The sequence below is a fragment of the Schistocerca piceifrons genome, chromosome 7, assembly GCF_021461385.2.
Source record: "Schistocerca piceifrons isolate TAMUIC-IGC-003096 chromosome 7, iqSchPice1.1, whole genome shotgun sequence".
NCBI lineage: Eukaryota > Metazoa > Arthropoda > Insecta > Orthoptera > Acrididae > Schistocerca > Schistocerca piceifrons.
The window spans coordinates 468142510-468170261 of NC_060144.1; the positions used below are offsets into that span (position 1 = coordinate 468142510).

At 42.6% G+C, this 27752-nt stretch overlaps 1 protein-coding gene across 1 annotated transcript in view; it reads right to left on the reverse strand.

Moving 5' to 3' along the window:
• LOC124709020 overlaps positions 1 to 9715 on the reverse strand; it is a 126041-nt gene extending 116326 nt beyond the window's left edge. Inside the window, exons 1-2 of the mRNA XM_047240667.1 lie at positions 9629 to 9715; positions 4544 to 4678 (exon numbers count right to left, since the gene is read on the reverse strand). Of these exons, the coding sequence (XP_047096623.1) occupies positions 4544 to 4678; positions 9629 to 9715 (222 nt within the window). The remainder of the gene's footprint in view (positions 1 to 4543; positions 4679 to 9628) is intronic.
• Positions 9716 to 27752: the final 18037 nt, after the last annotated feature.

The window sequence follows — 27752 nt, forward strand, 5'->3', positions numbered from 1 at the left end:
TGCTATTTGGGGAGCAAAATAACTGATGATGGTCGAAGTAGAGAGGATATAAAATGTAGGCTGGCAATGGCAAGGAAAACGTTTCTGAAGAAGAGAAATTTGTTAACATCCAGTATTGATTTAAGTGTCAGGAAGTCATTTCTGAAAGTATTCGTATGGAGTGTAGCCATGTATGGGAGTGAAACATGGACGATAAATAGTTTGGACAAGAAGAGAATAGAAGCTTTCGAAATGTGGTGCTACAGAAGAATGCTGAAGATTAGATGGGTAGATCACATAACTAATGAGGAAGTATTGAATAGGATTGGGGAGAAGAGAAGTTTGTGGCACAACTTGACCAGAAGAAGGGATCGGTTGGTAGGACATGTTCTGAGGCATCAAGGGATCACCAATTTAGTATTGGAGGGCAGCGTGGAGGGTAAAAATCGTAGAGGGAGACCAAGAGATGAATACACTAAGCAGATTCAGAAGGATGTAGGTTGCAGTAGGTACTGGGAGATGAAAAAGCTTGCACAGGATAGAGTAGCATGGATAGCTGCATCAAACCAGTCTCAGGACTGAAGACCACAACAACAACAACATTACACGCTGTCTACAATTCGCCACTGGCAGCTGAACTCATTTGTGGTATAAAAAAAACACATGCCAATTGCAAAATAAACGACTTGTAATATTAACTGTTTTCGTTTATAGAATGATACACTCACAATAAATTGAGCAATTGAAGTTTACCGGTGCACATGAGCCTTAGATGATATTTTTAAACAGTTTTTAATCGCACCGAGCTCACTAGTTCCCCACCGTAAAGAGTGAGAACTGTAACCTACCCCAAATTTGCAAATACTTTTTCGGCGTCTTGAAATGACAGCTTTCAAGAAGATAGCTACGTTTACAGTACAGAGTGAAGATGTAATCACTGGATGCCGTTCGCTGAGTTATGAACACGCCACAACGACTATGACTGTTACGTGACATACATTGAAAACCACGGGTACTAAAAGATGTTCTCGCGACATGAAATTTTTATCCGTTATGGATGTAGAACACGGTGAGTGCGATAATTAATAGTTTTCAGAAATAACCGCGACCAGTCGCCTTTTGTGGTGGTTCAGTTTTCATTTCATCGTGACAGGTAGGACAACGGCCTTGTATCAGTGGTAACATCGGTTCCTGTCAGATAACCAAGTTAAGCCCTGTCGTGCTTGGCTCAGCATTTGGATGTTTAACCGTCCGGGTCTGACGAGCGCTACTGGCAAGCAGGCTGCACTCGGCCCTTGTGAAGCCAACTGAGGAGCCACTTTATTGAGAAATAGCGCCTACCGTCTCGAAAGGTAACAATGGCCGGGATAGCGATAAAAATTTAATCAACACAATAGGCGACTTGTTGCAGTTATTTTTTAAAACCTCAGTTATAACATGATTGTCTCTTCTCTCTCTCTCTCTCTCTCTCTCTCTCTCTCTCTCTCCCTAACTTAATTTGTTAGGATACAAATTTCGTTCATGCACTGTCCTTTTTCAGCAATTGCATGACTTCCCATTTTTATATCCTAATTGGCGTGTAGTTTGTTCTACGACCCTTTAAAACACTTGAAACAAATTCTCAGCCGTAGAAACTACGCACGTAATAAAACTATTTTTGACACTAATGGTAAATAAGAGAAATGATTACAATAATAAATGAAAAGCACCAGTTTGCTTTTGTTCTACAATATTACTTTTATTGCTAACCGGTTTTCAGCTTACAAGGCCATCTTCAGACATTTACTGAGTATTATCACCAAAGAAGTTAAATGTTAGCAGACAACAGAGAAGAGAAGTAACACATCTAGAGTGAAGTAGAAACATACAGTAAGTAACATCTTTGCAATGAAATAGTAAAAACTGAACAGTACATAAATAACAATGGAGTTGACAGGAAAACCTTTAGCACAAAATAGGAATAGCATTTCTATTAATAAACAAAACTAATAAAATAAGATAAAATTAGTACTAGACAAGGCTGCATCAAGAGGTATGAAACGTGGAGAGTGATACACAACGAATTAAAAAAGAAGAGACAGTTGTCAATGTAAACACAGAATACATAAGGAACTTATGCAATATCAATAAGATAAACAGAAATTAATAAATGCAGGAAAATGGAGGTGTTTGAGGGAACCTACAGTTTTAGAGGTGGTGGTACTGCATTTTAACATTAACATTATAATCAAAGCAGTGGTTGTGTACCAGTTTTCATTAAATAAATTAGCAAAGTAAAATATGAACAGTATTTGATGAGACAACTACAAGGGGAGTTACACATGGACAGTAATACAAGTACAAGTTAAAACTATTGAAACTACAACCTATGTGGAATACAGAGACAACTGCAACAAATAAAACAACTTAATGAGTACGGGAAAATGAGAATATGTAGGAAGAGAGAGTGTAGGAAGTAATGAACAACAAAGATGATTATATGAAGTTTAGGAGAGGGGAAGTGTTGAGTTGTGTCTGGTCATTTAGGATGAGACCTGGACTGTGAGCAAGATGTTCGTTAATTTCCAGGGCTTCCAGCAGGTTGAGTTTATGGCCTTTGTTTGCTAAGTGAAGTACATGGGACACTGGCTGGTAGTTGTGACCCTCACTCAGTACATGCTCAGCAAATGCAGAGTCTGAATTCTGCAACCTCCAGCTACGTGCATGTTCAGCCAGCGTAGTTGATATGTCTCTGCCTGACTGACCAATGTAAAATTTGTCACAATCAGAACAGGTGATTTTGTATACCCCACTGTTGGCTAATAACTGGATCTTGTCTTTGCTATTAAAAACACACTGGGCTGTAGTGTTCCTGACATAGCAGGAAACCCTATACTTGCAGGATTTCAGTGCTTTGGCTACAGTCTGTGATACCTGACCTAGAAATGGTAGTGTACACCATTTCTTGCAGACAGTGGATGGGGAAGCAGGTGGGGCATAGAGGATGGGTATAATTTTCCGTTTTTGTTTCCTGTGCAAGATGTGGTCAATAAGAACTGGATTGTAGCCATTGGCTGTGGCAATAGATTTTATTGTATCTAACTCTGCTTTAAAATCATCTCTAGACATGGGGATGGATATGAGACGGTGTTCCATTGAGTGGAAAGGTGCATGTTTGTGAGCTATGGGGTGTTGTGAGCAAGAAGGTATTACTGTGTCTGTAGATGTTGTTTTTCTGTAAATTTTGAAACAATGTGCGTATGTACTGATGTCAGTGGTAAGATCTAAGACGTTTATGAATTTGTTGCCAATTTCCATAGTGAACTGGATATTTTTATGTTGACTGTTTAGGTTTTTCAAGAATGTGTTGAGTTGTCTTGTAGTACCAGTCCACATACACAGGACATCATCTACATATCTAAACCAGTATTTGATGTTTGCACTCAAAGGTTCTGTTTTCAGAAAATTTTGTTCAAAATGGTCCATAAATACTTCAGCCAACAGTGGACTAAGAGTGGAACCCATAACTAAGCCATCTAATTGTTTATAAAGAGTGCCTTGGAACTGGAAATAGTTCTGTGCAAGGCATGTCTGTGTGGCCAGTATCAAGTCATTCAATTCCACAGGATTGACATTAGACTTGTGCATCAGCTCTGTCAGAATATCAATGCATTCTACTACTGGTATGTTAGAAAACAAACTGAAGATGGCCTTGTAAGCCGAAAACCAGTTAGCAATAAAAGTAATATTGTAGAACAAAAGCAAACTGGTGCTTTTCATTTATTATTATAATGTTGTTCTACCAAGAACCGACGGAAGATTCTGTTAATATGAGAAATGATTACATTTAGTGTCATACTTTCTTTCGTACGCCATTTACTTCCTGGGAATTTCTTGCAGTATTAGCATAACATTCAGCTTCTTGATATCTCTGTCTTCCCTTATATGTATGTGTATACTCTCCCATGCTTCAGTGTGAGTGTATATTGAAACATGTCAAGCGGCTATAGTACCTACTCGATGATTAGTAGAATAAGCAGGGAATACTGAATCAGCCATAGAGCGCATTAATAGCTTCTTGTATGTATTACAGTACTTGTGAATCAGGATTCGTCATCATTATGACAGTTCTTTGTCATTTTGACCTGTTTTATATTATCTGAATGACTCTTTCAACGAAATATTTACGTATTCATGGTCATTTTCAGGTAGAAATTTTATTAGTTACCTTTTTCATCGTTGGAGCTAACGAAAGGAAGAAGGAATCTCCTGTGGACGGTCTTAATTCCAACTGAACATTTTTAGCAATAGGAGATATGTTTATACGTTTTAATTTAAGTTCCTGAGTAGGGGAGAATCTTTGTAGAACCGTTGCATGTGACAAAATACCATATTTAATTATTCACTTCATAATCATTTGCTGCATGTCCCACTGAAGAAAGTGCATCAAAAATTAGAGATTTGGAGTAATATGTAAGTGGCCAAGGGATAAATAATCTGGTGAGCACTGAAACACGATAAAAGTAATTAAGCGCTATGGATCCATCCACTGATGTCTGCTGCAAGACCGCATCGCGGCACTCACCTTGAAGCGGAGGTCTCCAGTCGGCGGTGTGGCGTATGGGATGCCGAGGAACCGCTTGTAGGGTGTCCCGTTGAGCGAGGTCACTACCTCACCTCGCACGACTCCATTCTCAGTTGTAGCGACCGCATACTCTAACTGAAACACGAGTTACGATCAGCACCTTGGAACTAAAATGTATGAAGAATAAACCAGTGGGGGCTATTCAAAAATCTGGAAGAGATATGGTGATCACACTACTCGACGCTTACGTGGTAAACCAAACAGGAAAATAATGAAACAGGCCCCAAAACCAGAGTGTAATTGACAGCAAACTCTTTCAGAAGCATGGAGAAGAACCTAAGACCGAGGACACATGGCAGAGAGCAGCTTCATCTGCACGTCCAACGCGAATACAGCATCACTGCACTGAAATGGCACTGCATACACAGTAGAACTGCGGCACTGAGAAATGAACTTCCGCTACAGATTAGGTATACGACAACTTAAAGAAATGAGTACCAAAAGAACTTCTAAACAACGTGGGATGGTACTCATGTCTTACATTGTGCCGCCTTGTTTTTTACGTGTTCATTTTTCTGTAGAACAATGAATCTTGTATATTTCCATGTTCGTTCTGTTCGTATGACTCAAATTCTAGAGTTGCGTGGAGCTGTGTGTTTACGGCAAGAGACTGGATCCTCCACTAAATACATTTGTAATACGAACCAGAAGATGTAAAAACCAACATCCTAGCCTTTTCTCTTGCTCCATCTACACTGAAGCGCAAAAGAAACTGGTATAGGCATGCGTATTCTAATACAGAGATATGTAAACATGCAGAAGATGGCGCAGCGGTCTGCAACGCCTAATGACAACTAGTATCTGGCGCAGTTGTTTGATCGGCTGTTGCTGCTACAATCGCAGGTTGTCGAGATTTAAGTGTGTTTGATGGTCGTGTTATAGTCGTCGCACAAGTGAAGGTGCACAGCATCTCCGAGGTAGCGATAAGGGGGGATTTTCTCATACGACCATTTCACGAGTGTACCGTGAATATCACGAATCCGGTAAAACATCAAATCTCCGATATCGCTGCGGCCGGGAAAAGATCCTCCAATAACGGGAACAACGACGACTGAAGAAAATCGTTCAACAGAAGTGCAACCCTTCCGCAAAGATTTCTATGCTGGGACATCACCAAGTGTCAGCGTACGAACCATTCAACGAAATGTCATCCCTATAGGCTTTCGGAGCCGAAGGCCCACTCGTGTACCTTGATGACTGCACGACACAAAGTTTTACGACTCACCTGGACCTGTCAACACCACAAAATACTGTTGATGACTGGAAACATGTTGCCTGGTCGGACGAGTCTCGTTTCAAATTGTATCCGGGGGATGGACGTGTGCGGGTATGGAGACAGCCTCATGAATCCATGTACCCTGCATTTCAGCAGGGGACTGTTCAAGCTGGTGAAGGCTCTGTAGTGGTGTGGGACCCCTGATACACCTAGATACGACTCTGACAGGTGACACGTACGAAGTATCCTGTCTGATCACCTGCATCCAATCATGCCCATTGCGCATTCCGACGTACTTGGGCAATTCCAGCAGGACAATGCAACACTCCACACATCTAGAATTGCTACAGAGTGGCTCCAGAAACTTTCTTCTGAGTTTAACCACTTCCGATGGCCACCCAATTCCCCCGCCATGAACATAATTATGTATATCTGGGAAGTCTTGCAACGTGCTGTTCAGAAGAGGCAGGGAGGTGTAGCACTTTCTTTGGCTCTTCAGTGTATAAATATATAAAGCGGAAACGTTGCTACCGAAAATCTTGATAAATTTTGACCGATTTGCTACAAATTTTTACACAACACTTTACTGAGCGTTCGGAACGATATAGGCTATACATTTTTGTAATATATATAATATATACATATGTATGTAATAATAATGGAAGCACAGTTACCAGAATCCAAGTAAAGCTCTTGACCGATTTATTTCAAATTTTTACTCGATACTCTAATGAATGTTCGGACGAACATAAGCTATACTTTTAAGATATGTAATGTAGACCTGTACATGTAATATATAAACGAAAAGCAGTTACAACAAACGTCGAAAAGTTCTTGACCGATTTATTTCAATTTTATACGCGATACTCTATCACTCGGACGGACATAGACAGATACTCTATATATTTCTGTAACAAATTACATTTATATGTGTACGTATAATATATAAAGGGAAAACATTGTTACCAATAATCTCATAAAGATCTTGATGCGTTTACTTCAAATTTTTACGCTATACTCTACTGAACATTCAGATAGAAATGGACACAGAGAGTGGTGAGGAAGAGAGAGGGGGCAAGAGGTTATAGGGAAGGTGGGGGGATGGGAGGGAGGCAGGAGGAGATGTACGGAACTACTGAACACTCAGAGGGAAAAGGATGAATAGATGGATTGTGGGGGTGGGGGTGGAAGGAGGGCAAGTACGGATTTAGAGGAGGAAAGAAAATGTGGGCAGAGAGATTGGGGAGAGGGGAGGGCAAGAAATTTAGGACGTATATGCAATTCTCATACACTTTTTAGCAATTACGAAGCATTACCGGGTTCGCTAGTAGTAAATAATTTTTAAGATATTTATTGTGACAGGCTCAGTTGCAATTTGTCATGCACGTTAATTAGTTTCGACCAGTTAATGACCATCTTCACTTCTGATTAAACTAATCGAAACTAGTTACCATGTGTGACAAATTGCAACTGCGATAGAACCAATAATTTTTAAAAATTATGTAGCTGCAGCATGTCTCAAGGCAATATTTACTCTATCATCAATAAATAATGTGTAAGCAGCTTAAGTTTGTAGGTTATAAAATACATTTATTAAATAACTAAGGCTGTTATTAACTGCACTAAAGATACAGAAATGTTACTATTCATCCCTTGCAGCGGTGTACCGTAGGTCTCTAGAAGAGCGTAGCGTTCCAAAGAATTGGAAAAGGGCACAGGTCATCCCCGTTTTCAAGAAGGGACGTCGAACAGATGTGCAGAACTATAGACCTATATCTCTAACGTCGATCAGTTGTAGAATTTTGGAACACGTATTATGTTCGAGTATAATGACTTTTCTGGAGACGAGAAATATGCTCTGAAGGAATCAGCATGGGTTTCGAAAAAGACGGTCGTGTGAAACCCAGCTCGCGCTATTCGTCCACGAGACTCAGAGGGCCATAGACACGGGTTCACATGTAGATGCCGTGTTTCTTGACTTCCGCAAGGCATTCGATACAGTTCTCCACAGTCGTTTAATGAACAAAGTAAGAGCATATGGACTATCACACCAATTGTGTGATTGGATTGAGGAGTTCCTAGATAACAGAACGCAGCATGTCATTCTCAATGGAGAGAAGTCTTCCGAAGTAAGAGTGATTTCAGGTGTGACGCAGGGGAGTGTCATAGGACCGTTGCTATTCACAATATACATAAATGATCTGGTGGATGACATCGGAAGTTCACTGAGGCTTTTTGCAGATGATGCTGTGGTGTATCGAGAGGTTGTAACAATGGAAAATTGTACTGAAATGCAGGAGGATCTGCAGCGAATTGACGCATGGTGCAGGGAATGGCAATTGAATCTCAATGTAGACAAGTGTAATGTGCTGCGAATACATAGAAAGATAGATCCCTTATCATTTAGCTACAAAATAGCAGGTCAGCAACTGGAAGCAGTTAATTCCATAAATTATCTGGGAGCACGCATTATGAGTGATTTAAAATGGAATGATCATATAAAGTTGATCATCGGTAAAGCAGATGCCAGACTGAGATTCATTGGAAGAATCCTAAGGAAATGCAATCCAAAAACAAAGGAAGTAGGTTACAGTACGTTTGTTCGCCCACTGCTTGAATACTGCTCAGCAGTGTGGGATCCGTACCAGATAGGGTTGATAGAAGAGATAGAGAAGATCCGACGGAGAGCAGCGCGCTTCGTTACAGGATCATTTAGTAATCGCGAAAGCGTTACGGAGATGATAGATAAACTCCAGTGGAAAACTCTGCAGGAGAGACGCTCAGTAGCTCGGTACGGGCTTTTGTTAAAGTTTCTAGAACATACCTTCACCGAAGAGTCAAGCAGTATATTGCTCCCTCCTACGTATATCTCGCGAAGAGACCATGAGGATAAATTCAGAGACATTAGAGCCCACACGGAAGCATACCGACAATCCTTCTTTCCACGAACAATACGAGACTGGAATAGAAGGGAGAACCGATAGAGGTACTCTCGGTATCCTCCGCCACACACCGTCAGATGGCTTGTGGAGTATGGATGTAGATGTAGGAGTCACAACAATAGTAGCCTTCAGAAGTCTTTTGATTTTTTACACTGAACATAGATGTTTCAAAAAATCATATAAAAAGTAAATTGGTGGACGACTACTCATGTTACGCTAATATTATTGAGAGTGAAAAGAAGTTTTTATTCAGATTTGTTTTGTGTTATGGGGTGGACATGTGTACTAGCAACATTTCATTGTTTCGACTCGTCTGTAATCATCAGAACAAGCACTTTGTTAAAAAAAGTAACGCGGCGACTAGTCACCTAACGTCCATTTATGTCACTTAATGTCAAGTTATTGCCTCTGATGATGCCTCACAAGAATCGAAACTGGTAAACTGTTTGAAGTCCATCCAATGCGAACAAGACAGTTGGGAACAAAAAAGTATTCTTCAAAATATATCGCGTACTTCAATTTAACTAGTCAAATTTCTTTGACTCTAAACAGATCTCTTTGCGACAAAGGAGCACTATATCAAAGGAATGGTAATGTTGGCTACAAATGGTTCAAATGGCTCTGAGCACTATGCGACTTAACTTCTGAGGTCATCAGTCGCCTACAACTTAGAACCAATTAAACCTAACTAACCTAAGGACATCACACACATCCATGCCCGAGGCAGGATTCGAACCTGCGACCGTAGCGTGTTGTCTGCATGAAAACATGAAAACAGATGTAGATATAAATATTTAATTAGAAAAGGCTACCAAAACCAGAGACAGGCTAATGTACAGAGTGAAGAGCACGAACTGCGGCCTGTACCTGCCGGGTCTGGGGCCGGATCACCGAGGCCGAAACGGCACTCGCAGACACGACGACGGCCAGCACTAGCAGCGAGGTTGGACGCATCTTCACAACTGAGGCAGGACGGGCCGCTGCTCCCTGTATATATACGTAACTGAAACCTGCACAGCGTCTGATTAGAGGCACCCACATTACGACATCACATGAATGACCATAGCGTGTCCGTCATCTTGATAAAGACCCCACACATCTGTGTTTCTGAGTATATGATTTCCAGTGAAACTGATAATTCTGAAAATAAAAAAGAGCCTCTGTTGCAAGTGATTTATTAAAAACGACGCTTTTCACGCGGTTAGTGAATCTCCAGATTATCTGTAATTATTAATAACGATCTTGTTACAAAACAGTTTACTTTCGAACCTGTCGGGCGCCTATCAATAAGATAGATAAGCTAAAAGTGAGAAGTAAAGTGATTCGCTTGTCTTGCACAGCGGATACCGCATTAGTCATATTAAGGCCATTGCGTAGGCTTCCGCGGCCAGAGTCAGTCGACATAAAAGTTTTCTGGGTTTTGTACCACGTCATAATGTTAAAACTACTGCTGCTATAGAAAAACCCAGAAGAAGGCCGCTGCAATCGTGGCCGAAACGTTGGTTTTTCTATAGCAGCAGTAGTTTTTACATTATGACGCGGTACCAAACCCTGAAAACTTTTATGTCGATATTTAAGATCGTTGATATGATGGCAAAGATATTAACATAGGAAAGCCTGAAATGACAAGTGAAAATCTCTGATTAAAAGCGTAGAATTACAAGTTCAGTAAGAAATAAAATTTGGGAAAGTTCAGGATTACGACCGAAAAAATACATCCACAAACCATGGTAATATGTGGTGCGAAAATAGATTTGTGGTAAAGACCACCACTCTAAACAACGCATATGCTGATACCAGTGGGCAGCACAGTAGATTGACATGAGAACGAAACTTGTTGTTTGTGAAGCGCCGAGTGGCGGTGCTGAAAGTAAAAATGGATTGAAATAAAGTAAATTATGAAGAGAGTGTCGTGTCATCTGGTTCCTATTAAAATTACGATAGAAACCACTTCTGCCTTATCCGAAACGAATAATTAAAAAAAAGCTTTAACAAAAGAAGGATTCTAGATATTAGCTACCAAAAAGTGTTGATTGTGACGTGCACACTATTTTTTTCGTTTTTCGCACGTTTAGGTGCACTTTCCGCCATATTTACATTTTTCAGCTTTGTTAATTTTTCATATCCCTCGTGTCAACTCATGAGGTGTACCTTCAGTCTTCAAGTATTCTGTCATTTCGATTTTTATTCCCAAATTTCCAGGCTTCGTATTCTTGTGTAAGTTTTATTTTCCTGTTCTCGATTCAATCTTACTCTTGTTCTTGTGAAGTCGACATGTACACCTGAACTATTGTTGCCGGTGTTGCCTTGCTCTCAGTGCTGATGAGAAAATCCCTATCACTGAAAAGTTCACAGCAACACGTTCTCCACCCTACCTTCCTGTCCTAACGAAACCTACTCCCCTTATACCATTTTCTGCTGCTGTTGATATCACTTTACAATCATGGGACCAGCAGTCCTTGTCTTATTTCTACTTCACTTCACTGATCCCCACTATATCTAGATTGAGCCTTAGCCTTTTCCTTTCCAGATTTTCTAGCTTCCCTAACGCGATCAATCTTCTGATATTGCTCGCCCCAACTAGTAGAACGTTATCCTTTTATCCGTTGTTTAATCTTTTTCTCATTGTGACCTCCCCATTGCCCATCCCCTCAGCAGATCCGAATGATGGAACAGTTCGGAATATTTTGCCGGTGGAGAGATCATTATGACACTTTTTCAATTACGGGCCACATGGCCTGTAGAGACACATTGTATTTAACGCAGTGATTTCCATTGCTTTCTAGATCCTCATGCCGTTGCTCACTGTTGATTCTTCCGCCTTTCAGGGGCAGTTTCTCACTCAAAGACAAGATACTGTTCGGAACCGCTGTTCGTTCTTCCGCCCTCTTTGACAAAGACGTTGGCAGAGCGAGGGTGACTTATCCCGGCAGTCGTCGACGCTATTGCTGACAGTTTTTATTCAAAATTTAAGGAATAGCGGGCTTTGAACCAGGGACTAATGACGTTTTGAATATTACTCGGAGAAGCTACCCACAGACCACGGGCGCTAATTTCGCTGACTGACATAAACAAGAAATACAAGATAAATAAGAATAAACATGGCGGTCATGCCCTACAACCCAAGTTGTATGACTTCTTTAAGACAGTTAATGTGAGTCGTATTTCGTTTGAAGGTGTAGCGTATTTGGTAGTAGATTCAATGCAAATTACTTTGTAGTCACAAGGTGTGATCTTTCGTTCTGTGAGCAAATGTAAGCCATCTAGTAAATAATGCGATTTAGGGACACTGCAGATAATCTATACGAAAATGATCTTCACAGCTATTGCCCTAGAGCTAAGAGGTTTATAACCTTTACCTTTGTAACTCCCTCCCCCCTCCCCTGCCTTATTTACAGTGATCAGCCAGAACATTATGAACGCCTAACTAATAGCCGGTATGATCAAATTTGGTCCGGATAACATCGTGACACGTCGTGGTACGGAAGCAATGAAGCCTTGGTAGGTCGCTGGAGGTAACCGGCACCACATCTACACACATAAGACACCTAATTACCGTAAATTCCGGGAAGCGGGCGACGAGCACTAACGCCACATTCAATCACAGTCCAGATGCGTACGATCGAGTTCAGATCTGGCGCGTTGGGGGGCCATCACATCAATTGGGTTTCGCCACTGTCTTCCTCGAACCACTCCATCACTCTCTTGGCCTTGTGACATGGCGCTTTACCTTGATGAAAAATAGAACTGCCGTCGGGGACCATGATCGTCATGAAGGGGTATACGCGGTCTGGAACCAGTGTACGATACGTCTTGGCCATCATGGTTCCTTGCAAGAGCTCCAATAGACCCGTGATTGCCCACGTGAATGTTCCCCAGAGCATAATGGGGCCGCCGCCACCTTGTCTCTGTCCTGCAATAGAGGTGCAAGGAGCTGTTCCACTGGAAGACGACGGATTCGCGCCCTCCCATCGGCATGATGAACAGTTTATCATCAGACCATGCAACGCTCTGCCACTGCGCCAACGTCCAGTGCGGATGGTCACGTCCTCATTTCAGCCGTACTTGCCGATGTCGTGGTGTTAACAATGACGCATGCACGGGTCGTCGGCTGCGGAGGACTATCGTTAGGAGTGTTCGGTGCACTGTGTATTCACACTTGTACTCTTCCCAGCATTAAAATGTGATGTTAGTTCCGCCACAGTTCGCGACCTGTTCTGTTTTACCAGTCTTCACACCCTATGACGTTCTACATCTGTAATGAGGGGTAGTCATCCAAGCCCACGACGTCTGGACGTGGTTTCACCTTGGTATCGCTATACGTTGAAAGCATTCACCATAGCACTCCTCGAACACCCGACAAGTCGTCCAGTTTCCGAAATGCTCGGGCCCTGCCTCCGTGCCATCACAGCCCGCTCTCAGCCAAACTCAGATCGCGCGCCTTCCCTTTCAACACACGGACAGCCCGCTCACTAACACTACAAGCAACGTGCATGTGCGTGACTTGCAGCCATTCCTTGTCCGGAGATGCTGCTATCCCCTGGAAGGTTTCATATCGACAGCACTCAATGGTCATAACGTTCTGGCTGAACAATGTATCTCTTTCACGGCCACCATCTGGAATGCTTCACTTTTGTCTCGCTTTCATAAGATGAACTTGAACCTCAGTTATTGTTCGGCGTCAGTTGATCGATAACTTATCTTACGCTACATATAAGCATCACGACACTATTTTGTTACTATTTCGATAGAACTTCGGTAAAAGTGCATTGAAATTCTGCACTAATGCTAATTACCGAGCAAGGTGGTGCAGTGGTTAGCATACTGAACTCGCATTCGGAAAGACCACCATTCCAAATTCCGTCCAGCCATTGAGATTTAGGTTTCCCATGATGTCCCTAAATCGCTCCAGGCTCCATCCACGAAACAATCCGCACTTGTACTCCGTCACTAATGACCACGTTGCCGACGGAAAGTGAAACCCTAAACTTATGTTCTTCCTTACAATGCTAATTGTATAATTTGATCCTGCAAATGATACAGGTTGCCGAATACCTATTCGGTGAGATATACACTGCTGGCCACCGTAAATGCAACACCAAGAAAGACAAGAGGTAGCACAACAAAATTTATTTTGTAGATAACATGTTGACCAAGTATCAAACGATTACGTTTACAGACGTCTCTGACATGTGGTTCCTGCCAGAATCAGTAGCCAGAGTAGCCGCCATTGTTGGAGATCATCGCTGCCACGCGTCTCGGCATTGAGTCAAAGAGACGTTGGATGTGTTCCTGAGGTACAGCAGCCCAAGCAGCTTCCACACGTTGCCAAAGATCATCTGGTGTGGCAGCTGGGGATGTAATCTGGGTCACTCGTTGAGCAACCATGGGCCACATGTTTTCTATCGGCGAAAGATCCGGAGAGCGAGCCGGCCAGGGAAGCACTTCAATCTGGTTATTGACGAAGAACCTTTGGACAATGCGTGCCACGTGTGGTCGCGCATTATCCTGTTGAAATATGGCTGTGCCCGAGCCCTGAAGGTAAGGAAGGACAACTGGCTCCAGCACCTCGGATATGTAGCGCCGGCTATTTAAAGTACCGGCAATGCGTACTAGAGGAGTGCGTGAGTAATATCCAATACCGCCCCATACCATAATACCCGGTGCAAGACCAGTGTGGCGGTGCATAATGCAGCTGTCCAGCATTCTCTCTCCACGGTGTCTCCACACTCGAATCCGACCATCGTGGTACTGCAGACAGAAGCGTGCCTCGTCAGTAAAGACAACGTCATTCCATTCTGCCGTCCACATCCGTCTGTCATCACACCATTGGCGACGGAGACGTCTGTGGTTCTGCGTCAATGGTAGACGAAGCAATGGACGTCTTGCGGACAGACCACTCTGCTGTAAACGGCGTCGAATGGTACGCGCAGACACTGGATGATGCGTTACAGACGCAATGTGCTGTGCTATGGTTCGGGATGTCACTGAGCGATCCGTCATTGCCATGCGCACAATTTGCCTATCAGCACGTGCAGTGGTGCACCGAGGTGAATGCGATCGACCACGTCGGTCCGTCGTACCCTCCTGCATCCAACGGTCACATATCCGCATTACAGTTGTTTGGTTTCGCCCAACACAACTAGCGATTTCTCAGTATGATAATCCACAATCTCGGTAAGCCACTATCCTTCCTCTGTCGAACTCGGATACTTGATCAAACGATGTTCGCTGTTGTCTACGAGGCATAACTGATCGTCTTGTGAAACAACCACAAGGTAAACATACGTGCCGAACGTACACTCGTCGAAATCGCCAAGCCTTAAATGGCGCTATGAGGTGGCGCCACAGGCGCGCGTGATGTGCGTCTGCGCTGAAATTCTAATCAGTTGCATATCTCATCGCTGCAAACCCATGGTGTAAATTTCACTTGATTCGGATGCTTCCTTCAGGGTGTTGCATTTACGGTGGCCAGCAGTGTATATGCGACTTAACATAGACTTCATCGTTAATTCCATCACAAGGAATTACTTCAGAGCGTAAATAATTATCAATTATGCCATCTTTAGTAACCTGTATAAACAACGTTGTAAATGGAGAAGCTGGAGATCTACGAGTCCATCTGAAGATACACCACATAATATACACTGTCCAGAGCTTGTCAAAAGTATTAAAAGCCACGTTTTGCGTCGCGGACCGCTGCGAAACTTCGATCTTGACGGACAGACATGGATGTGGAGCCAAGCCAGTCCAGAGCCGTGGCCAGGTTTTACGGTTCACTATCGACGACGCGTACATCCCGATCGAGATAGTCCCACAGATTCTCGATTGGGTTTAATCCGGAGAGTTTGGGGTCAGAGGAGTGCTGTAAACCTTCTGTGGTGGTCTGAGAACTACGAACTTAAACGGCGAGCATTGTGGCACGTTTCGTTGTCGTGCAGAGGAAAAACAAACTGCATGTAGGTGTGGATACGTGAATACTTGTGTTGCTCAAACATGCCTTCCAGAATGACGAGTTCACACAGGGAATGAGACGAAAGCATTCTCCAGACAATAACGTTCCGTCTTCCGGCTTGTACCCTTCCGACGATTTTGCGTGGTGTTTGCTATCAGACGTTTCATGCCCCACGCACCAGTGACTGTCTGTTCGATGGAGAATAAAACGTGATTCATCTGGAAAAACCACTTGTTGCCACACAGTAGACGACCAGTTGTGGTTCTGTTATGAAAATTTCAGCATACGTCGCTGATGAACAGCAGTCAGCATGGGTACAGAGGTTCATGCGCAGCAACGTTCGCTGAAAGTCCATTGTGTGGACAGTGTTCGTAGCCCCTTGGTGCATCTAGACGGTCAGTTGCTCAAAAGTTTCACGTCTATTTGCGTATTCACGTTCCCGCAGCCGTTGTTCACCCCTTTTGACAATGCCCAGTGGATGGCCCCACTTTGCCGTGACGGTATAATTTAACCATGGCGGCATGTGAACGCTTTACACACTTAGCCGTTTCGGAAATTCTTCCACTCTTGGCCCGAAAGCAAATGATCATGTCCTTTTGATCGTCACTCCGTTTCTGCATTACGACAACGACTGCAGTGTTTTCCGCATCCCCCAGACACAGTTTGGATATCCCGCACTGCTAGGGCTGATACCTACCTTCTGTGAGCGGTCACTTCAAATTAATGTGGCTGAACAGTGTATAATAAGGCTACATTGATACACCCGGTGGCATGCCTTTTAGTATGTTACAGGATCTCACCAAATCAAATACCTTCATGTTAGCCACATTATTGGCCAAGAGTACCAGTGTGATGATTATTTTAACTATTAAATTTCTTCACTCTGTTCTCACATTAACTGTTTAATGGCTAAGAAGTGCTAATGAGCCGTTGACAACTAATAGCCAGTTGAAACCGTTGAAACCATTAAACAGTATTTTCATCACTGACTGAAATTAACTTTTTCGTTAAAAATCAATATTGTTTTCCTGCGTTAAGAAACGTTTGTAAAGTGCACAGCCGTCCATTGACGTACGGTACACTGTAGATGTAAGCGCTTCTTGCATTCTGAAGAGAGCAGTGGCAACAGTAGAGCAATGACAACGATAGCGAGGAGAAGTGGCAAAAGCAGTAGACAATAGTGGGGACAGCGATGCCTTTCTGTTTGCTTCAGTTCCTAGCAGCAAATATAAGTCAGCTGTGTGCATCTTACTCCTCGGATGTTGTATGCAAAACTTCTTGCCGCTCTACTGGTGGTAAATGTCGTCTATGAACAACTGAAGGAACAGCCTGTAGCTCTCTTATTTTGCCCCCTTCCAATATTTCTGTTACTTTACATGAGAAATCGTCCAGAAAATGGTGCCCACTTATTTCGTATTTAGTTATTTTGCGATTTGGTAATGGTGACGATCCAGCTATCTAAACTATTACAACGTTTCTTCATACGAATATATTACAAGATTTTTATTTTCATTGTTGTATTGTAATTTAGTTTAAAAAATACTGAAAGAATAATTCAGCTGGAATTGTACACTCCCTTCTGTCGTTCACGTACTGCAGATAGTGTGAAGTAGTTGGTAGCTGTTTCGCAGATTTTACTAAATGGTTCAATAGCTTTTCTTTGTGACTATCGTGCTGCCTGCAGAATGGTAACTCATATGGTTCAGGTCTCCGATTTATGTTACACTATTCTCACTTTTATTCGAAAGAGTTGCCTAGGAGTTGAGTAGTGGTTGAATAATGCCTTGTAGCTGTTGCCTTTGCCTTCTTTTTTCCTAGAAATAATGCGTCGACACCCCGTTGCTAAGTTGACTAAAGCATTCACTTCTTTCCTCATCGAAACAAAGCCGATGTCCTAATCCGAAACATGTAATTAATTATTAAGCGCGGTTAGTGCATGCAGCTTACAGGACCGCTGGGTTACTTGCAGTAGTTTTGTACAGTGATTTAGTGGTAACAACACGGTATACTCAACGTGCGTACCGATCAAGGAGTGCACACTATTTAAGGCCTTCGACTGGTGTTTGTAACGAGTACAGTCCAAATAAGCTTCCGGCAACGTAGATCTACATTTTACGTGATTTTCCTAAATAATTTAACTGGCGGAATATTAAATTTTAAAGCAGCCTCACAAATAATTTGTCAAACAACGAGTTTCCAGATGCAATTCCTAATCTTTGTGTCAAGTATGTCAGTGTGTTAAAAGCTAACACTCGTTAGGCGGTAATACATCTGATATAACGTTCTCCAACTTACATCAAAATCTGTTCTCATTATGGACCACGGACAGTGTTAAACCCGCCCACTCATCTTTTCCTACACATCCTCTTTTCCCATCAGCCGGCATAACAGTCAGATGTGAGGAGTGTCGCGAAGTTTTTACTATGAGTCCAACTCTATTGGAAAAAAAAATCACTTAAGGCGAGATTAGTCGCTTGGAAAATGGTGGTGTCGAATTCCAGTCTCTTCCACAGCCTACCTGAACTTTTCTTGGGTATTAATAACCGCTTCAGCTGTAATTGGTCCGTGGCAAAAAGCACATCTTCACGCTACATGTGATAAAACATTAGAACGGAAAAGCTCGGTATCTTTTTTCCCAACATTAGTTGTCCGCAAAACAAAACACCGCTAAAAGACGGCATGTCATGGATTAAAAACTGCCAGATTCCAACATTGAAAATGGGTCCCAAATAAATCGTAGCACGCGGACGCGTCCCCTGTACACGGATCGGAGAAGCGATACTATGATACGGTTTGTTTTGGTCACATCCAATATAGTGGAATCTGGCGGTTTTTAATCCATGACATACTGTCTTTTAGCGGTGTTTTGTTTTGAGACAGCGAATGTTGGGGGGAAAAAGATTCTGAGCTTTTCCGATCTAATGTTTTAATCATATGCCACCTGAAGATGTGGTTTTTAGCGCCACGAAACCAGAGTTGGTACAGTGATAAAGACCAAATACAGCTGAAGTGGTTATTAATACCCAAAATGAATACTCATAGCTGTGGTGAAAATACATAGAAAGACAGACCCTTTATCATTTAGCTCCAATATAGGAGGTCAGCAACTGGAAGCAGTTAATTCCATAAATTATCTGGGAGTAGGCATTAGAAGTAATTTAAAATGGAATGACCATACAAAATTAATCGTCTTTAAAGCAGATGCCAGACTGAGATTCACTGGAAGAATCCTAAGGAAATGCAATCCGAAAACAAAGGAAGTAGGTAACAGTACACTTGTTCGCCCACTGCTTGAATACTGCTCACCGGTGTGGGATCTGTACCAGATAGGGTTGATAGAAGAGATAGAGAAGATCCAACGGAGAAAAGCGCGCTTCGTTACAGGATCATTTAGTAATCGCAAAAGCGTTACGGAGATGATAGATAAACTCCAGTGGAAGACTCTGCAGGAGAGACGCTCAGTAGCTCGGTACGTGCTTTTGTTGAAGTTTCGAGACCATACCTTCACCGAGGACTCAAGCAGTATATTGTTCCCTCCTACGTATATCTCGCGAAGAGACCACGAGGATAAAATCAGAGATTAGAGCCCACACAGAGGCATACCGACAATCTTTCTTTCGACGGACAATACAAGACTGGAATAGAAGGGAGAACCGATAGAGGTACTCAAAGTACCCTCCGCCACATATCGCAAGGTTGCTAGCGGAGTATGGATGTAGATATAGATTATGAATTACCTCAAAGAAAACGATTTATTGACACTCAGTCAGCACAGATTCAGAAAATATCCTTCTTGTGAAACACTACTAGCTCTTTATACTTATGAAGTAATGAATACTATCGACAGGGGATGTCAGATTGATTCCACATTTTTAGATTTTCATGAGGCTTTCGACACCGATCCTCACAAGCGTTTTTTAACCAATCTGCATGCCTATGGAATATTGCCTCAGTTGTGCAATGGGATTCGTGATTTCCTGTCAGAAAGGTCACAGTTCGTAGCAATAGAGGAAAGTCATCTAGTAATACAGAAGTAATATCCAGCGTTCCCCAAGGAAGTGTTACAGGCCCTCTATTGTTCCTGATTATATTAACGACATAGGACACAATCTGAGTAACCCTCTTAGTTTGTTTGAAAATTATGTTGTCATTTACTGTCTCGTTAAGATAACCAAAACGAATTGCAAAATGATTTAGATAAGATATCTGAGTATTGGGACCAGGGTGGTATTACCCCACTTTCCATCATTGCCAGACGTATCCAAGATAGCAGTGTGCAGACTTGGCAACAGCGAATGACGTCTTCCAAGATGGCGGTCATGACATCAGTTGATGACGCAAATACCGTTATCCAAGAAGGCGGCTTTTGGTGGGAAAGTGCCACGCCCCCCTCCCTCAGAAAAATGGCGGTAAGTTCAAATTCCAACAGGATAATGCATCACACCACAGTTATCTACACTAACCAAAGAAAATCACTGGAAGATAGTTCACTTGGGCTACCCACACTAACCTAAGTCACTTGAGCGCCACTTCTTCCTATGAACTGGTGCCAAGCTTGAAATTTGGCTGTAAACAATGGTCAATTTGCATATCTCTACTAAGAAAATGGCGCGAAAGAAAGGACACTTGGACTAACCTCAGTCACCCAACCGCCACCTCCTCCTAGGAACCGGTGCCAAGTTTGAATTTTGGCCGTAAAGAAAGGTCACTTGGGGTTTCGCCACCAATATAAGAAAATTGCAGGAAACAACGCTCACCACCACTAACATAAGTCACTTGACTGCCACCTCTTCCTAGGGGTCGTTGGGAAAAGGACTCAGCCTGTGCTAGGCTGATGGAGAGAGGAAGGAGTGTACCTTATTTATTTTGGAGCAATTTATTTAGGGATGGAGTATATTTATCACAGTGATACAGAACGCACGCTCTGACATGTCCCACAGCATACAGATCTGCAAACTACTCCTACATAACTCATGTATAATGCTCTACACACACGCTTGCTAATTGTAAACTCTAATTGTAAACTGTCAAAAATAACGCACTGCACAGCCTACAAACATGCAAACCACTCATAAATTATGCAAAACATTTACGTCCAGAGAGCCAAACAACTCGTTAAATGGTCAAAATAATAACCAATCTAAAATACTCTGCAAACATGCTTGCTAATTGTCAACTGTCAAAATCGTGCACAAGTCTTTATTTAAACAATTAGAATCAGCATCACCATCCAGTGTGTTCGCCATGAGGTCTGCACTCCAACTGACCTACTACACAGCACCACAACCAGAGGGTGCTGTCGTCCAAGATGTCGGCCATGACGTCAGGTGATGACGCAAGTACCGTTATTGAAAATGATGTCAAACAGTGTGTTCACCACAAGGTCTGGAACTAGTACTCAGAGTGCGCTGTTGTCCGTTTCTTGATGTGACTCAATATGGTGAGGGTAAATGATGTGAAAATGACTCTGCCTGTGCTGAACATGAGTTTTTATTTTGCAGACAGTGTCTCCACCATGAGATCTAGACTCCAACTGACGTAGAACACAATAATGCCACCATAGGGTGCTGTCATCCCTGCTTTGACGTAATCCAAGATGGTGGGGCGAAAATGGCGGGAAAACAACTCTGCCTATGCTGGACATGAGTCATTATTTTGTAGGCATTCTCTCCACCAGGAGTTCTGGAGTCCAACTGACACAATATTGCCAGCAAAGGGTGCTGTCATCCCTCCTGTGATGATATCCAAGATGATTGTCTGTAGAGGGAAAATGGCGCAAAAATGACTCAGCCTGCGCTGGGCTGCTGAAGAGAGTAAGGAAGGAGTGTACTATATTTAATTTCGAACATTTTATTTAGGGATGGAGTATATTTATCACAATGATACAAAACACATGCTCTGACATGCCTGGGGCCACGCCACACAGCCCACAGATCTGTAAACTACTCTTAAATAACCCTCTCCAGACGCGCAAACAACTCCTAATTTACCGAAATAATTTCAGTACAGACATGCCGACTCCTCCTAAATAATGCTGAGATGTGTAGACACGCTTAGTACTCGTAAACTATCGAAATAACGCACATTGCAGCTTACAGACCTACTCACAAAATAATGCAACACACACCGAATCAATGTGCACAGACTCTGTCCACCGTTCCCTGTCCAGCAGAGTGCACAGGAGGTTAGAGGCAAAGTGACATGGCCGTCAGCTGTCAAGCTACACACAGGTGCCCTCAGACATGAGGCAGCGACATCTCTTTCATACTTGACACCAGAGACTTTCCTATCCAAATACATGTTCACCTAGACACAGGTGCTGACGGGTTGAGGGCGAGCGCAGCCACGAGCCACTGCTGGACACAGGTGAAAGTTGCCTCTGTTTCTGAGTATACAGTCACGGTTATACCGACTTCACGGAACTCCAAGGCGCAGCCCCCATATGCGAGACACCTCCAGGCAGCACTTGTCTCTTGTCTTTACCATTGATGACAGAATAGCACAGGCTCCTTTTCCCCTAACAGAACATACGAGCCGTGTTCAGCTGTGCGTACCTGTCCCAGTATGACTGACACCTCACCGCGAAACGTCTGCATGCCAACTCGCCATCTGAAAGGTGCTCAGTGTTATTCTTACATCACATGGCTTTCTAAAATATAACAGCCAAGTCGATCTCTTGTAAACTGCATAGTGTCTCAGAAATAGTTAACGCTCGCTTTCTTGATGTCTCAGCTTGTATGCAAGGAAATTCTTGCCCTAAGAGAACCTGTTTACGAAAATAGCGCAGATTAACATCGAATGCAATCTTCCCAGCGCTCCTGACGTGGTAGCCTTCCTGCTCTCCAGACACGCAAATGTTCTCACCGGTATGTAGAGGCTCCTATATCCCAGCACAAAGGATGTGAATGAATCAAGCACTATGATTGGCTCTTATCGAACTTCTGTGCCGAATTACAGATGCCGCCGGTATTGAAGCGCCATACGTCTTTTTTTCCATCATATTGCACCGACAACTAAACCTCGCAAAGTGCCCTTTTTTTCCGAATTCCTTTCCTGTGCTAACCTCTTCATCTCAAAGTAGCACTTGCAACCTACATCCTCAATTGTTTGCTTGACGTATTCCAATCTCTGTCTTCCTCTACAGTTTTTGCCCTCTACAGCTCCCTCTAGTACCATGGAAGTCATTCCCTCATGTCTTAACCGATGTCCTATCATCCTGTCCCTTCTCCTTATCAGTGTTTTCCACATATTCCTTTCCTCTCCGATTCTGCATAGAACCTCCTCATTCCTTACCTTATCAGTCCCCCTAATTTTCAACATTCGTCTGTAGCACCATATCTCAAATGCTTCGATTCTCTTCTGTTCCGGTTTTCCCACAGTCCATGTTTCACTACCATACAATGCTGTACTCCAGACGTACATCCTCAGAAATTTCTTCCTCAAATTAAGGCCGGTATTTGATATTAGTAGACTTCTCTTGGCCAGAAATGCCTTTTTTGCCATAGCGAGTCTGCTTTTGATGTCCTCCTTGCTCCGTCCGTCATTGGTTATTTTACTGCCTAGGTAGCAGAATTCCTTAACTTCATTGACTTCGTGACCATCAATCCTGATGTTAAGTTTCTCGCTGTTCTCATTTCTACTACTTCTCATTACCTTCGTCTTTCTCCGATTTACTCTCAAACCATACTGTGTACTCATTAGACTTCATTCCGTTCAGCAGATCATTTAATTCTTCTTCACTTTCACTCAGGATAGCAATGTCATCAGCGAATCGTATCATTGATATCCTTTCACCTTGTATTTTAATTTCACTCCTGAATCTTTCTTTTATTTCCATCATTGCCTCCTCGATGTACAGATTGAAGAGTAGGGGCGAAAGGTTACAACCTTGTCTTACACCCTTCTTAATACGAGCACTTCGTTCTTGATCGTCCACTCTTATTATTCCCTCTTGGTTGTTGTACATATTGTATATGACCCGTCTCTCCCTATAGCTTACCCCTACTTTTTTCAGAATCTCGAACAGCTTGCACCATTTTATATTGTCGAACGCTTTTTCCAGATCGACAAATCCTATGAAAGTGTCTTGATTTTTCTTTAGCCTTGCTTCCATTATTAGCCGTAACGTCAGAATTGCCTCTCTCGTCCCTTTACTTTTCCTAAAGCCAAACTGATCGTCACCTAGCGCATTCTCAATTTTCTTTTCCATTCTTCTGTATATTATTCTTGTAAGCAGCTTCGATGCATGAGCTGTTAAGCTGATTGTGCGATAATTCTCGCAGTTGTCAGCTCTTGCCGTCTTCGGAATTGTGTGGATGATGCTTTTCCGAAAGTCAGATGGTATGTCGCCAGACTCATATATTCTACACACCAACGTGAACAGTCGTTTTGTTGCCACTTCCCCCAATGATTTTAGAAATTCTGATGGAATGTTATCTATCCCTTCTGCCTTATTTGACCGTAAGTCCTCCAAAGCTCTTTTAAATTCCGATTCTAATACTGGATCCCCTATCTCTTCTAAATCGACTCCTGTTTCTTCTTCTATCACGTCAGACAAATCTTCACCCTCATAGAGGCTTTCAATTTATTCTTTCCACCTATCTGCTCTCTCTTCTGCATTTAACAGTGGAATTCTCGTTGCACTCTTAATGTTACCACCGTTGCTTTTAATGTCACCAAAGGTTGTTTTGACTTTCCTGTATGCTGAGTCTGTCCTTCCAACAATCATATCTTTTTCGATGTCTTCACATTTTTCCTGCAGCCATTTCGTCTTAGCTTCCCTGCACTTCCTATTTATTTCATTCCTCAGCGACTTGTATTTCTGTATTCCTGATTTTCCCGGAACATGTTTGTACTTCCTCCTTTCATCGATCAGTTGAAGTATTTCTTCTGTTACCCATGGTTTCTACGCAGCTACCTTCTTTGTACCTATGTTTTCCTTCCCAACTTCTGTTCAAAAATGGTTCAAATGGCTCTGAGCACTATGGGACTCAACTGCTGTGATCATCAGTCCCCTAGAACTTAGAACTACTTAAACCTAACTAACCTAAGGACATCACACACACCCATGCCCGAGGCAGGATTTGAACCTGCGACCGTAGCAGCAGCGCGGCTCCGGACTGGAGCGCCTAGAACAGCACGGTCACCGCGGCCGGCCCCAACTTCTGTGATGGGCCTTTTTAGAGATGTCCATTCCTCTTCAACTGCTGTATCTATAGCGTTAGAGAACTTCAAACGTATCTCGTCATTCCTTAGTACTTCCGTATCCCACTTCTTTGCGTATTGATTCTTCCTGACTAATGTCTTGAACTTCAGCCTACTCTTCATCACTACTATATTGTGATCTGAGTCTATATCTGCTCCTGGGTACGCCTTACGGTCCAGTATCTGATTTCGGAATCTCTGTCTGATCATGATGTAATCTAATTGAAATCTTCCCGTATCTCCCGGCCTTTTCCAAGTATACCTCCTCCTCTTGTGATTCTTGAACAGGGTATTCGCTATTACTAGCTGAAACTTGTTACAGAACTCAATTAATCTTTCTCCTCTTTCATTCCTTGTCCCAAGCCCATATTCTCCTGTAACCTTTTTTCTACTCCGTCCCCTACAACTGCATTCCAGTCGCCCATGACTATTAGATTTTCGTCCCCCTTTACATACTGCATTACCCTTTCAATATCCTCATACACTTTCTCTATCTGTTCATCTTCAGCTTGCGATGTCGGCATGTATACCTGAACTATCGTTGTCGGTGTTGGTCTGCTGTCGATTCTGATTAGAACAACCCGATCACTGAACTGTTCACAGTAACACACCCTCTGCCCTACCTTCCTATTCATAACGAATCCTACACCTGTTATACCATTTTCTGCTGCTGTTGATATTACCCGATACTCATCTGACCAGAAATCCTTGTCTTCCTTCCACTTCACTTCACTGACACCTATATTTTGTCAAATACGGAAAGACTCTTACTCAATTACACTGCTCTCACACTGAGGAGAGGAGCTTGAATATTGAACTACAATGGCTACACGACTGAATGAATGAACTCCAAGTGGTATATTTCAAGGAAGAGTGTCATATACATTAACCTACATAAACGTGTACTAACGTGCACTCGTTTCCACTCGACACAACCACGTTACTGTTTCCGCTCCGAACCTGCTTCCTTGCTTGCTCGCTTTTCTACACACATCTCCAAACTCGGGGATTACAAGAACATACGTATTTTGGCATGGTTCACCATAATATTATACCATTTTCGCGGTATTTCTCGATCAAGCATTAGTCAGCATCCTACCAATAGCTAGCGCAACATAATTCCCAAGATATGGATTGAAAAATTATTTCTTTACAAACCCCAAACTTTAGCGAGTGCAGTGTGCTGTAAACCATTGAGTAACTAGAAACAAATAGAGGAAACTGATATTTCCACTCTCGAATATCGATGTCGGTAATGTAACACATTCCAAATCATCCCTATAATTTACAAGCCAACTAAGGTCTTTCCCATGTCTAGAGAACAGGTTAAAAAAAATGGTTCAAATGGCTCTGAGCGCTATGGGACTTAACATCTGTGGTCATCAGTCCCCTAGAACTTAGAACTACTTAAACCTAACTAACCTAAGGACATCACACACATCCATGCCCAAGGCAGGATTCGAACCTGCGACAGTAGCAGTCGCGCGGTTCCGGACTGAGCGCCTAGAACCGCGAGACCACCGCAGCCGGCTAGAGAACAGGCAAACGTGTCTTCCACATGACAGATGCACACACCACAATCGATCTTCTCTCAACAAAATAAAGGCGCGAAATGTGCAGAAGCAGTCAACCGAACAATTTACATGGGAGGGAATAGCAGTCCAGCACAAACGCATTTCCATACACAAGCTTCTCAAATTTCTACTTTGATCACGAAAGCTGCCCAACACATACTAAGTATTAATTGCTATTCGGTCTTCTAGAGGACGCCAAAGGTAACTCAGATACATTCGTACACTCCAACAGGCCTCTGCATTCAGACAGCTGCTTCCGTTAACGGGAAACGTGAATCATTCCCACCACAGGCCATGCATACCCGCAATCATTCCAGAAAACCGGCAACATATATCTTTTATCATTATACTTACAATTAAATATTATGATCGCGGTCTCAATTGAACAGCATTCGACAATGAATGGAGCATTGGAAATACACTGTGCTGCTGGCAGTAGCTCTGGAAAAAGAAATATCACTACCTTTCTTATGACTTCACATACTCTTCCCTTTGCTATCACAGTACTCCAAGTCAAATCCATACCCTCCTTACGACTGGACATAGTCTTTTCCTTTGCAGAAACACATGCATTATAAACCTGATGCTCAAATGTGAACATATCACACACCCACCACGGGGTGAAGTATAATACTTCATGTCAATAACTGATTGCCTACGATACGAAATAATACTGACCGAAAATCAACGATGGGTGAAGATGTCTCTTATGTTGTTCTTGTCAGTGCTACCACTGTGTCTTAGAAAGAGAGACGTAATCGGCCAGATATTAAAAAAAAAATTAAATAAAATAAACCGATCCCAACAACCACTGCATGTTACCGTCACAAGCGATCTTGGTTCTACAGGTGCACACAAGTATCTATGTTAAAAGCTATACCCGCTTTACGAATCGAGGTAAGACATTACCTCTGAATGAGGTAGTTTTCTGAACAAAACCGCGATGGTGATCGTAGGAATGTGTATTATCAGCCTACGATGCAACCTCGTGATAAAATTACCACATTTTGAAAGTGATTCGGCTAAGGAACGTGGTACGTAAGCGATATCTGCGACTCTCTCACACCGCCCCAGCTAGATAATTCTATAGTATCTTTAACGCATTCTGTCTTGAGACCATATCAGAGGTTCTGCGATATATCCACTGAGTAATAGGCGATGACTGATTGAGAAGGAACACAAACAGTAATAGTAGATGATGTGCCGATTGAGGTCGTAAGAAAATGTACACTAGTTTCTCAGATCTCTAAATTTAAGC